A 12,716-nucleotide genomic window follows, 5' to 3' on the forward strand; every position below is an offset into this window, starting at 1 on the left:
ATGTCAAAAGTATTTGCTTTCATGTTGCTTTGGTCCAAAAACCAGTACCTAATCTTGTGCCAACATTAATTTAGATTTTTAAAAAAAGATTTCATTTATTTATTTGACATAGAGAGACACAGCGAGAGAGGGAACACAAGTTGGGGATGTAGTGGGGGGAGAAGAAGGTTCCCGGCTGAGCAGAGCAGGAAGCCTGGTGTGGGGCTCGATCCCAGGACCCTGGGATCATGACCCGAGCCAAAGGCAGATGCCCAACAACTGAGCTACTCAGGCGCCCTGTGTTTTCATATTCTTTGGGTAAGTACCCAGTAGTGGAATTACTGGATCATATGGTAACTCTATTTTTAACTTTTTGAGGAACCTCCGTACTGTTTCCCAGAGTGGCTGCACCGGATTGCATTCCCACCAACAGTGCATGGGGGTTCCTTTTTTCTCCACATCCTCGCCAACACTTGTTTTTTGTGTTTTTGATTTTAGCCATTCTGACAGGTATGAAGTGATATCTCATTGTGGTTTTGATTTGCATTTCCCTGATGATGAGTGCTGTGGAGCATCTTTTCATGTGTCTGTTGGCCATCTAGATGCCTTCTTTGAAGAAATGTCTGTTTGTGTCTTCCACCCATTTTTTAATTAAAATTTTTAAGTTTACCTATTTATTTTTGAATAATCTCTGTACCCAACATGGGGCTTGAACTCACAACCCTGAGATGAAGAGTCACATGCTCTACTGACCGAGCCAGTCAGGTGCCCCTCATCTGCCCATTTTTAAGTCTGATTATTTGTTCTTCAGCGTTGAGCTGTATAAGTTCTTTATATATTTTGGGTACTAATGCTTTATTGGATATGTCACTTGCAAATATCATCCCATTCAGTAGTAGGTTGTCTTTTAGTTTTGTTGAGGACACTTCATCAGGGGGCTCAGTAGCTTGGAGTTCTTTAGCCGATTCTTTCTCTGTGAATCACTTTCTGACTCATCTGGACTTTCAGGATCAGGTGAATCACCATCACCTCATCTCCAGCCACAACACCTTCTCCATCATGATCTCCTACCTCACCAGAGCCAAGTCTACAAGGTCCTCAATATCTTCCTGATAATTTACTATCCATACTTTGCTGATATCAAGACTCTGATTCTTCATTAATTTCTTATTTTCTCCTAGGTCGGCTCCTCCCAATTGTCTAGATCCAAGACAGCCATCTGGGAGGCTGAATGACTTACCCATGTGGATGGGAATCTCTGACAGCATTCATCATTTCAGGGACCCAGACAGAAAGGAGGGGAAATGCTGATCACACTAAGGGTTCTCATCAGAATCCAATCAAGGATTGTACATTGCATGTAGTTATCATACTGCAGTGTTTTATAATCTCATTTTAAAATCTTTCATGAGGCCTTCTGCTTGGGCTGGTGGCAGATTGTGGGCGTCTCCTCCCTTCCTGGACCACCTTCCCAATTTAAAACTTCTTTGCCGTTAACTTTGGAATACTTAAAATTCTTTCAGCAATTCTCCAGTGGTCTCTATGAAAGCAATGATCTGAATTTTCTTAATTCTTATCTAAATCTTCTATTGAGGGGCACCTGGCTGATTCAGTCGGTGTCACCTAAGACTCTTGATTCCGGGTTGAAAGTTCAAGTCCCATGTTGGGTGCAGAGATTACTTTAGCAATTACAGTTTTTTTTTTTTTTTTAAGATTTTATTTATTTATTTGACACAGAGAGAGAGATCACAAGTAGGCAGAGAGTCAGGCAGAGAGAGAGAGAGAGAGAGAGAGAGAGAGGCAGGCTCCCCGCTGAGCAAAGAGCCTGATGCGGGCCTTGATCCCAGGACACTGAGATCATGACCTGAGCCGAAGGCAGCGGCTTAATCCACTGAGCCATCCAGGCGTCCCACAATTACAGTTTTTAAAATCTTCTTTAAAAAAATATCTTCTTCTGAGTCCTCACAACAAACCTATGAGGTTTATAAAAAACTGGGGCTCATAGAGATTATTACCAAAGGTCACATTGTTAAAATGTAGTGGGTCTGGGATTAGAATTTAATGTTTATTTCCAGCCAGGTACTTTTAAACACTCCGTCTATTTTATCTTAACCCCGTTCCCAACAGTCTGATTACAAATTAAATGTTCAGATTGTGCTTACTGAGGACTGCCTTAACTTCTTACAGAAAAGACTGTGCTCTCTACAAGACCTTTCCCAGACTGTGAACAACGCGGGAGCAGTGGTAGTGCACTCACTAAAAACGGATTTGTGGAAAGCCATCAGTTAAGAAGGGAACATACGAATACAGCCCCTAAGGGGCGCTGTCCTCGCCCAAGGACCTATACCTCCCGCAAGAGTAGGACTAAACGCTGAAGGGTGGACTTGGCTCTCAGCCAGCAAGGCGCCGGCAGAGGGCCCGCCCCCAGCGCACGCGCATGCGCCCGCGGGCCCTGCCGTCCCGCTCTATCCTACTTCGGCTCCCGCCCGCGTCCAGGTAGCGGGCTGAATGCGGGGGAGGGGCGCCGCGAGAAGGCGGGGCTGGAGGGGGAGTCTCGGGTCTTTGGGCTCCTTCGTTAGAGCCCCAGCAAAGGTTGCCCTAACTTCCAATACGAACCGGAGCTGTTCCTGCAGCTGCCCCTTCCCGGGCGGGGGTTAGTTCCTGGGTCTGGGGGTTCCCGGGGGCGCTGCCCGTGACCAGCACGCACCTGCTTCTTTTCGTCGCACCATTCCGGTGTCTCCGCACCTCTCCAGCTCCCGCACCCGGGCCCGTGGGCTTCCAGCCCGAGTCGGGTGTCCCGGGTAGCTTGAGGACACGGGGCTGGGCAGGTGCCGAGAGCCTGCGCCTGGCCCCATCCTGCCGGGCTGAGCCACTAGGAGCCCGAAGCGAGGAGCCTCCGGGAGACTACGTGCGGTCGCCTGCCTCGCTGTGCCTACGCCTTCTGCTCCTATTGCTTTCCCAACCGAGCGGAGAAGCCGGGGGCGTGTTGCCTGGGCCCTGCAAAGCGGGCTGGCTCGCGGCTGCCGCCTGAAGTCCGCGGGGTGCACCTTCCCGCCCATGGGCCATGCTGTCACAAACCCTGCAGTCCCCAGCCGGCCGGAGGGCACCCCATCCTGACGTTCCAGGGTAAAGGGACCAGAGACCGCTGAGTGGCCCCGCCAGGACCCCAGCCTTCAGGGCAGCTTTCGGTGCAACACAGGGCCTGCAAAGGGAAGTTTCTCTTGCTTACAGGTCTGCAACTATCCATAAACAGTTACACCCGAATATGAATGTGCGCTGAGCCCTGGGAGTCACTTGAGTCAGTCCTAGGGAGTCGGGTTGTTGGGGGTTTGTGTCTCATTAAGTGTGTGTGTGGAAACTACCCCGGCACCTAATGCAGTGCTAAGCAACCAGTAAGCCCTCCCTAAACTTGGTTGGATGAATGAGAAGGTAGGTGACTGAGGGAGCAGGGCTAGCGAGGGCATCTCTGGTTATCCCACCCCTGCCTCCCCTGGGCTCCTGAAGACAAAAGTAATTAGGTTGAACTTTTAATCACAGCTGGTTTCACGGGCGGGCAGACAAGGAAAAGCAGAGGAACGCAGAAGTTCTGGGGACATAGCATGCTGGCTGGTGCTGGCTCACTGGCAGTGCCTCCCTCCGCGACCCCCTCCAGCCCCCACCTCTTCCCCAGTCAGTAATCTGCTGTTTTCTTGTCGCCCTCAGGACACTGGGTTCCCTACAAGCCGTCCCAGGCTTAATGATTGTCCAGAAGGTGGCTATAAAGGGAGCCTGGGAGGCTGGGTGGAGGAGGGAGCAGAGAAAGCCTAACTCAGCAGATCTGGGCACCGAGACAGCCACCGGCAGGAGCTGTGGTCAGAGGCTCCAGGTCCTGGGCAGTGGGGCGCGCTCCCTTCCACCATGGCGGCCCAAGGCTACGGCTATTACCGCACTGTGATCTTCTCAGCCATGTTTGGAGGCTACAGCCTGTACTACTTCAACCGCAAGACCTTCTCCTTTGTCATGCCATCATTGGTGGAGGAGATCCCTCTGGACAAGGATGACTTGGGTGAGCCCTGGTGGGGTAAGGGGTTGGGCCCTGGGACCCAGCACTAGTAGGACAAATTGGGTGTTTGTGGCTGTGTGGAGGGTCCGTGTGCAGCAGAGGACGGGGGGCAGCCTGCAGGTGCTGACTGAGGGGACTCTGACCAGGTACCTGGGTAAGGGCGAGGAACTAGGCATGTGCTCTCCACGTGCCTGAGGAGTGCTGCTCATCTGATGTGTCCTTGTGTGCCTGTGGCCCACGAGTGCCCCCAGAAACATGGCTTATTCTGTGTTGAGGGTCACCCTGCGCAGTTTCCACACTGCGTGGGGGCATGCTAAGACTGCGGGGTGCCTGCTGGCCACTGACGTTGTGAGCAATGGAAACTGGGGAGTTGGCAAAATGACTTCACATGGCCCACCAGGTGACATTTCAGGAGGAGGAAGGTCCTTGACTCCACTTCTAAGCTCCTGAGATAGGGAAACAGAACTTCCAAAAGCCCTGGCTTGGAGCCAGTGTGAGGGGGAAATGTCATCAGGCCTTTGTAAATCCCAGGGAGGGGGGCTGCCTGCTTTTCCCTTCTTGCCTCCTGACAGCTGCAGCTGGAACTCTACAGGAGGCTGCAAAGTCATGGGTCAGCCTGGGGCTAGCGCTGGTGGCGAGGAGCGGGGCCCCGGGAACCCAGCACAGGTTCTTCCAAGCCGTCTGGGAGGGGACCTGTCTCACCCTGCCTGGCACCTCGCCACACCTGACCCCATGCCTTCCTCCAGCCCTCCTCCGCTTCTGCCCCAGCCCCTAACTCCCCAGGCGTCCCACATCCTGCTCTCCCCCCTGCAGGGCTCATCACCAGCAGCCAGGCGGCAGCCTATGCCATCAGCAAGTTTGTGAGCGGGGTCCTGTCTGACCAGATGAGTGCTCGCTGGCTCTTCTCTTCGGGGCTGCTCCTGGTGGGCTTGGTCAATATAGCGTTTTCCTGGAGCTCCGTGGTACCTGTCTTTGCTGCTCTGTGGTTCCTCAACGGCCTGGCACAGGGGCTGGGCTGGCCTCCGTGTGGGAAGATCCTGCGGAAGGTGCGTGCCTGCTTCCGGGGAGCTTCTTTAGACTGTCATAGAGGATGCCTAAGGAGCATGTGGGAGCACCGGCACCCCCATTCCGGGGCAGCAGGTTCCCTGGGAGTTCCAGTCCAGCTCCTATTGCTTGTCAAGATATTTTAGGAGCTAAACATGGTGGGATCGGGTGGCAGATGAGGGAATTGGCCCTGCCAAGTAGAAGCACCTTCTTCCTCATCCCTGTAATGTGAGCTCCTAGGTCTGCCCCACCTGACCTGCACCTTCAGCGTGTTGAATGTGGGCACCTCCTCCATCCCCTCTGTCCCACAGTGGTTCGAACCATCTCAGTTTGGCACTTGGTGGGCCATCCTGTCCGCCAGCATGAACCTGGCTGGAGGGCTGGGCCCTATCTTGGCCACCGTCCTCGCCCAGAGCTATAGCTGGCGCAGCACGCTGGCCCTGTCGGGGGCCCTCTGTGTGGTGGTCTCCTTCCTCTGCCTCCTGCTCATCCACAATGAACCTGCCGACGTCGGACTCCAAAACTTGGACCCCACCCCATCCAAGGGCAAGAAGGGTGAGCACCCACCCAAGCCGGTGATTGGGGCACCTTCATTCATCATTCATTTGGCAGACTTTCACTGAGGACTGGCTGTATGCCTGGCCCCAGGCTAGCCAATGGCAGCAGGGGGAGGGATGGTGATGGCGAGTTGGTGGGGAGTAAATAAAACTTCGTTCCAAGAGACACTTAAGTACCAGACAAGTGGCAGAGCCAATAAATGCTGTGACTCACGTTATATCCTGGTCCTTCCTCACAGCAGAGTTAGACTTCCCTGTCCTGGACAGCATCCCAAGCTTAAATGGCTCAGATGCCTTCCGCCATGTGCCTTGGTCCTCAGTTTCTCTCTCATTTGCTGAGGCTTGCAGTGGAGGGGACAGGGCAGATCAGTGGGCAAAGGGGTGCCGTCCTGCTGGTGCCTGGCTATGGGGATGGACTCTGGCCCTGTGGCTAGTTAATGAGTGGTGGGGGCTCGGTCAGGGCAGAGCAGCAAGAACAGAGCCTGAGGCCTGGCCTCCTCCTGCCCCCAGGCTCCTCGAAGGAGGAGAGCACCTTACAGGACCTGCTGCTGTCCCCCTACCTCTGGGTGCTCTCCACTGGCTACCTTGTGGTATTTGGAGTAAAGACCTGCTGCACTGACTGGGGCCAATTCTTCCTGATCCAGGAGAAAGGACAGTCAGTCCTCGTGGGTAAGATGAGTGTTGGAGCAGGGGTGGGCCTAGGGAGCAGGAATCAATGAAGGGGATGGGAAACTCAGGCCCAGCTTCTCTCTATCCGAGGCCAGGCACCACCCAGAGAGTTGCGGCCAGTCACCCTTGGGGACCTGTACCTCTCTGGGTTCCAGCCAGTCGGACAACCCCAGTGTGTTTAACCCCCTTCCACTCTTCCTTTCCCTCTTCCCACCACAACTCCTTACTCCAGGTAGCTCCTACATGAGTGCCCTGGAGGCTGGGGGCCTTGTAGGCAGCATCGCAGCTGGCTACCTGTCCGACCGGGCCATGGCAAAGGTGAGTGGGCGAGGGGACAGGAAGGAGGAGGGTCCCTTTAAATCTTCCCAGCATGACTGGGACAGGCACCAGAGAGGCGGGAGCCCTGGGGCATGGGCAGGCTGGCATATGGGTGGGGGGAGGCTGGAATGATTCCACATAACTCTTACCTGCTGAGGATATGGTGGCAAGGTAAGGCTCTTGGGGAAAGGGTTTTAACGGATGTCAAGGAGGGCCAGAATTTGTCTCAGCTTGGCAGCAGGGTTCTCTACAGGCTGATGGAAGCTGGGGTTGAGGAGACACTAGGTGCCGCTTGCTAGCACGCGTCCCCAAGGTGGAGGAGGGGATGTGGTGGAGTTTGGCCTCGGGATATAATGAGCAGGTCCCAGGGCCTCCCAGAGCTGCCCCGGGCCAAGAACTGTGGTGGGATTGCCAAAAACCTGTCAGCAGAAGCCCTGCCGTGTCAGAGTCCAGGGGCAGATGTTGCCTGCTGCTTCTGGGGCGTGACACTGCTGGGCCTGTATCCACAGGCGGGGCTGTCCATCTACGGGAATCCTCGCCACGGCCTGTTGCTGTTCATGATGGCTGGCATGACCGTGTCCATGTACCTCTTCCGGGTAACTGTGACCAGTGACTCCCCCAAGGTAAATGGGGAGCGCCTGGCCTGCCACTGGCACAAGGATGAGAGAGCAAGGGCCAGAGACTGCACCCTGTCTGTAATAGACTGTCCCTGTCCCTGACTACCCTGGCCCAGGCCTTTCTCTGCCTCTCAGATTTCCCTTTCCAGTTCTCGTTTACCTCGTGCCCTCTGTACTCTGGCACTCCTCCTGGACTTGGGGCCTGGTTTTCTTCTCTTCCCTGTGCTCCTCTAGGATGTTGCTTTCTGGACTCCAGCTCTTCACCCTCTTGCTGAGCTCACAGGCTTTACGGAGCATGAGGTGCCTTACCTGTGGCTTTCCTCCTGGTCTGTCTCCCCCTTGTCCTACCCTGTCTGTCTTGCTGCTAGCATCAGTTCTAAGAGACAGCATCTAACTGGGAGGGATGGCTTCTGCGTCCCTTTCACCTACCCACTCAGGCCCTCAGGTTGGCTCAGCGTGTCTCCACGCCTCTAGCTTGGCCCTGTCAGTTGATTCGGGAAGTGGGGAGAGGGAGGCCACTTACTACCTCCTTACTACAATCATGTGTTCCTGGGGCCAAGCATCTTTCTCTCCCCTGGCAGGGGTAGGTGGGTAGGGTTTCTCAGACTCTAAATGCCACCCTGCATTGTCCTTGCAGCTCTGGATCCTGGTGCTGGGAGCTGTGTTTGGTTTCTGTTCTTACGGTCCCATTGCCCTGTTCGGAGTTATAGCCAACGAGAGCGCCCCTCCCAACTTGTGCGGCACCTCCCATGCCATTGTGGGACTCATGGCCAATGGTAAGCAGTGCTCTCCAGAGCGTCCACCTGATCCCTGCTGTGCCTTGCGCATAGGCTAGCTGGACGCTGGGGCCAGCCCCACCAACTCTAGCCTCACAAGTGACCCAGGCTCTTCCCCCACCCCCTCTGCAGTGGGCGGCTTTCTGGCTGGGCTGCCCTTCAGCACCATTGCCAAGCACTACAGCTGGAGCACAGCCTTCTGGGTGGCTGAAGTGATCTGTGCAGCCAGCACAGCTGCCTTCTTTCTCCTACGAAACATCCGCACCAAGATGGGCCATGTGCCCAAGAAGGCTGAGTGAAGAGTGTACAGGCTCCAGTGCGTCCTCTCCCACCTGTGGTCTTCCCCTGCATGAGGCTGGGGGGCAGAGGGGGGCAGAGAGAGAAAGGGGGGCTGCTCCGACTAGCACTGAACCTTTGATTTCCTCTTGTGCGCCTTTTCCCTCGCCCAGGTGGCACTGGAAGTTATCAGTGGCTAATGAGGTCCCAGCTCCCCATCCTCTGTTCTATTTAAAAGGCAACTTTTTTTTCTCGGACTCCATTAGCTCCTATTTTCTGCCTTCCAAAAGGAAACCCCTGCTGTCAGGGAGTCCCCTAGACCCTTCTTCCCCTCCTGGGCCCTCCCACACTGTCCCCAGGAGAAGTAAGGCTCCTCCTGCAGCTGCAGGGTACCAGTGGCCTGTAATTTCTGCCCTAAGGCCTCTCAGCACCGGGCGACTGCTATTGCCAGTACCTCCGATTCCTGGGGAGGAGGAGGCCCATCACGCTCACGAGTACCCTGCGAAGATGGCAGATGGGGCTGGGAGGGTGGGGAACTTGACACAGATTAAAACTAGATTTGATACTAAACATTATCACTGAGTCATTCTTTCCAAAGGGGTACTCCAAGCCAGAGACCACTTTCTTTGGGAAATATTCTCTTGGTATCTGCTTTTTCCACGAATGGGCAACCTGACAGGGATTTCTTTAAGCTTATGGGTCCTCTGCTTTCAGCTTCACTAATTCAATGATCATTTTACAGATGAAGCTTCTGGGTTTCAGGCAGGTGAAACCACTGAATGGAGGAAGGCAATATTAACAGTGGCTCATAGATGGTGTAGTCAGAAAGCCTGGGTTCAAACTCAGGTGCTTAGTAACTAGCTTTGAGACTCTGAGGCGGAGAGTCTTTGCTAAATTTAGTCTTTGCTAAATCTGTTGTCTGTAATAGAATGCACCCTGAGATTAGGGTAAAAGCAGTAAAGCCTGGTGTAAACACCTGGTAATACCCCACTGTGACCACCACTGCTGCCGCCACCCTAGACGTCAGCGATGCTGGAACTAGACCCAAGGCTCCTGACTCAAAATCCTGTGCTCGGTTTTTGATGCTTTTCCTGGAGAGCCTGACAAGGAGCTGAATCCCAAGAAGATTTGGGAGCAGATCCAGCCTGACCTTTTACTAGTGATGAGTGTGTGGCTACATACAAAAGAGGCCCCGTTGAGGTGAAAGGGGAGGGAGTGTATAGGGCTCAAACTATGACCAACAGTGGAATAAAATAAAATTAAATGCTTCATTTACTGAACTACATTGGGGAAAACTTTAATAACAATAAAAAGAAATGCATTTGTCACTTGTCAACTTTAATAACGATAAAAAGAAATACATTTGTCACTTGTGCCTAAAATATAAAACAAAAACAAAACAAACCAAGCGAACAATTACTTGTTTTCTACCAGAACATAGCTTATCTTCCCAGAATTTCCTTATCATTCCCATCTCCCCACCAGAGCCTTTCCCCCACAAACCACCAATTAAAATAGTGAACAGATCAAAGGAATGTTTATTTAGCATTTATGGGCCTACTCCCTCCATAAATAACCCTGTACAGAGTTGGGAATCAGGCTCCTGATAGATATAGGATGGCAGAGCGCATGGCATTAAGGCTCAGGGATCAGTACGTCATCAGGCTCAGCACCCTCCCGTCTTCAAGTGCACTAACGAGGCTGTGGGAATCTCCACTGGAGTGGATACAGCAGGATCCCTGCTATAGGATCTCTCAAAATTTGGGGCATCTGTTGCAGGCTCAGCCTATGACCCAGGTCCAAATGTTCCAGCCTTCTCTGCCACCTCCAGGGCTAACTTCAGGTTCTGGTCAAACAGCTCACACCTAGGCCAGACCCAAGAGGCACAAATGACAACAAAGTGTGAGGTCTCAGACTCTCCTCCCACTTTGGATGCCCAAGTACTCTTGCTTGAAGAAGGACATGAATGGCAAGAAAAGTCTTTGGTTTCTCAAAATAGAAAAAAAAAAAGACTAGTCCGTTTTTGTTTTATTTAAAAGTAACTCTTATCCCTTTGAAAAATGACCTGGGGAAGAGCAAAAGGGAGGGGCAAGGACTCTTCGACCAGTTATCTCGGGGAGGGGGACCGCCTACCTGATGGGCATTTCCAGGGAGTAGAATGGATTCTTGAGAGCAAAGTCTGAGTAGATCTCATAAATCTTTCGGAGAAGAGAATCTATTCCAGCTTGCCTAGGATCTGCCAGTACCACAAACTTGATCCCTGGAGAAGGACCGATAATGGTTACGGAAGGGTAGAGAATGCAGCGAATATCCTGTGTGCAAATGGCATTTTCATAAGCCCATTTTTATTTTTATCCTTATTGCTGCATAAAGCAGGAAAGGCAAGACTGTGAATCTGTAAGACCAGAACAGGGAAGTGACTTTATCACATCACCCAATTGACTGAGATCACGTTTTGAACTCTAGCTCTGTCACTTAATTCCTTGTGGTCCCTCAGCAGCAAGTGCCAGGCAGGGGACAGACTCAGGCAGTTTTCAATTATCCCCATTAAGGGTGTGAGGCAATGACATGATCCAAAGGTCATTTCCATTTGGCATTCAAGTTTCATTTTGAAATACACCTTCCGAAACGTGTGCAACAGGAGATACCATTATGGTGAGTTTTATCTGCACACAGGATAACCTCGGCTGAGCATTCTGGGCGGAGTTGACGAAATTGGCATCAGATTATATATTGGCTTTGGATTCACCAAACAAATAGACGTATGTGTCTGTGCAACTGTCCCAGGAAAAGTTAACCACCACCCCCTTGCTTACCAAAGTTTCTTTGGTCAGTCTCTTCCCCCATCCCTCTGGCCTATCTGGAGACGCCTACCTGTCAGTGTCTGGAAGCAGTGCAGTTTGAAGGTGTCGGTCTCCAACATCTCAATGCCTGAGCTGCCCTGTTCTGGAGACAGCTGGGAACCGATTGCAAACAGCCTATTTGCAAAGGAGGTAAGGTTGGGAATGCAGCCGGCTGTATAAGGGAGGGATGCTTCTCAAACTTGTCCCCCGAAGTGACCCTATCTGCTGAGTTCACATTACACGGAGAAGTCAGAAGAGGCCGTGTCAACTGCCTAGCAGCAGCACCAAACTTTAAAATTCATTTGAGCTCTGCACGTTTTTTACACTCATACTTTGGTGTAAAACATTATACATTGAAAACTGAGGGTAAAATTACCACTGGGCATATGTGTCATGGTTACTTACCCCATGGCTATGATTACCCAGCACATCTACTATCGTTGAGAATGAGAAAAAGGTCTTAACGACCATTTAATTAAGTTACCTGACTTCAGAAACTAAATCTGAGGGAAGAGAAGTGGACTTGTGCAAGGTCACACCACTGCCGGTATTTCCTAAAACCTAGTCATCCTGCATTAGTTCTTTTTCTTTCACAACACAAGAACTGACGATTTAAAAGGAGACTTAGAAAGGTAAGCACGGCCGCTCAGGAGACTTCCCGCAGAACCACACTAATCCAGCCGGCCTAAAGGCCAAGTGCAGGACCACAGGCCCTAGGAAGGGCTGGGGGACTTACGAGTGGAACATGGAGGCCAGCATGAGCTTCTCATTGGAGGTGAGGCGCGGTCGGCCGAACCGAATGGACACCGGGTAATTGGCAGGGTTGCCCAAGTACTCCAGCACCTCTTTCCCATCGGCCGTGTACTTGCCATTCACGTCCACGCCATTGATGGCCAGCACTGCGTGGCCCACTGCAGAGGTGAGGCTAAAGGTCAACGAAGCCCCAGCGCGGGGATTCCGCCAAAGGGACTGGCGACCCAGCCTCACCCCCTGTCCCCTCGCCCTCCCCCCGCCCTGCAGAGACACCAGCCCACTCCGCAGCACCCGGCCCGCCCATCGGACGCAAGCCTAGCCCACCCCGGATGCCGTCGCGCTGGCCAAAGGCAACCAGCACACGCTCGTCGTGCAGCTTCAGCAGCAGATCAAGGGGGTAACTGAAAGTTTTCTCAGCCTCGGCCCGTGGCGCGTAGCTGTCCAACTGGTAGATCAGGCCGCCAGCTTTGTTCACCACATACACGCTAAAAATCGCCATTACGGCCGCAGCGGCTCCGAGACGCCTATTCGGCTTGTTCCTGACGGCCCCGCCCCGGAACCGCAGCCTCGGGACCCGCCACCGCCCCCTGCTCCCTGCCCGGCGCGCGCCGGCGCCTGCGCACTTGAAGCACCACGCTTAGCGGGGTCGCTGGGGGTCCCTTCGGATCCCGGCAGATTGTTTTGCGTCTCTCTTTACTCGTTTCCAGAGCCAGGGGAAGCAAAGTGTGGCTGCCTCACAACTAACGGCAAAACCCAGTAAGCCGCGGGCAGCTCTCAGGATGCGACCCTCAGGAACAACCGTCCCCTCGCTGCGGCCCGCTCCCCGCTGCACGAGGGGGCCA

At 53.2% G+C, this 12,716-nt stretch overlaps 2 protein-coding genes across 6 annotated transcripts; one reads left to right on the plus strand and one right to left on the minus strand.

The window, feature by feature from the left end:
• Window positions 1-2,400: 2,400 nt before the first annotated feature.
• Window positions 2,401-8,853, plus strand: SLC37A4 (solute carrier family 37 member 4). Of its 3 annotated transcripts, XM_059415928.1 has the most exons (10): window positions 2,401-2,475; window positions 3,682-4,024; window positions 4,835-5,067; window positions 5,377-5,620; window positions 6,133-6,291; window positions 6,524-6,609; window positions 7,119-7,232; window positions 7,461-7,526; window positions 7,864-8,002; window positions 8,135-8,853. In XM_059415928.1, exons 2-10 carry the CDS (start codon window positions 3,877-3,879, stop codon window positions 8,299-8,301), a joined length of 1,356 nt encoding a protein of 451 aa, XP_059271911.1. In that variant the 5' UTR covers window positions 2,401-2,475; window positions 3,682-3,876; the 3' UTR covers window positions 8,302-8,853. The 3 variants fall into 3 exon arrangements, with proteins under 3 accessions (XP_059271911.1, XP_059271899.1, XP_059271904.1); XM_059415916.1 differs by lacking the exon at window positions 7,461-7,526 and having other exon boundaries at window positions 2,405-2,475; XM_059415921.1 differs by lacking the exons at window positions 2,401-2,475; window positions 7,461-7,526 and adding an exon at window positions 2,560-3,210.
• Window positions 8,854-9,595: 742 nt separating this feature from the next.
• TRAPPC4 (trafficking protein particle complex subunit 4) lies at window positions 9,596-12,688 on the minus strand. 3 transcript variants are annotated; one of them, XM_059415944.1, is made up of 5 exons: window positions 12,199-12,684; window positions 11,858-12,032; window positions 11,153-11,256; window positions 10,412-10,538; window positions 9,596-10,143 (listed from the first exon to the last, which is right to left on the minus strand). In XM_059415944.1, the coding sequence occupies exons 1-5, from the start codon at window positions 12,371-12,373 to the stop codon at window positions 10,065-10,067; spliced, it is 660 nt and encodes a 219-aa protein (XP_059271927.1). In that variant the 5' UTR covers window positions 12,374-12,684; the 3' UTR covers window positions 9,596-10,064. The 3 variants fall into 3 exon arrangements, with proteins under 3 accessions (XP_059271927.1, XP_059271938.1, XP_059271932.1); XM_059415949.1 differs by lacking the exon at window positions 9,596-10,143 and adding an exon at window positions 10,150-10,267 and having other exon boundaries at window positions 12,199-12,688; XM_059415955.1 differs by lacking the exon at window positions 11,153-11,256 and having other exon boundaries at window positions 12,199-12,291.
• Between the last annotated feature and the right edge of the window lie 28 nt (window positions 12,689-12,716).

This window comes from Mustela nigripes, chromosome 1, assembly GCF_022355385.1.
Source record: "Mustela nigripes isolate SB6536 chromosome 1, MUSNIG.SB6536, whole genome shotgun sequence".
Classification (NCBI taxonomy): domain Eukaryota; kingdom Metazoa; phylum Chordata; class Mammalia; order Carnivora; family Mustelidae; genus Mustela; species Mustela nigripes.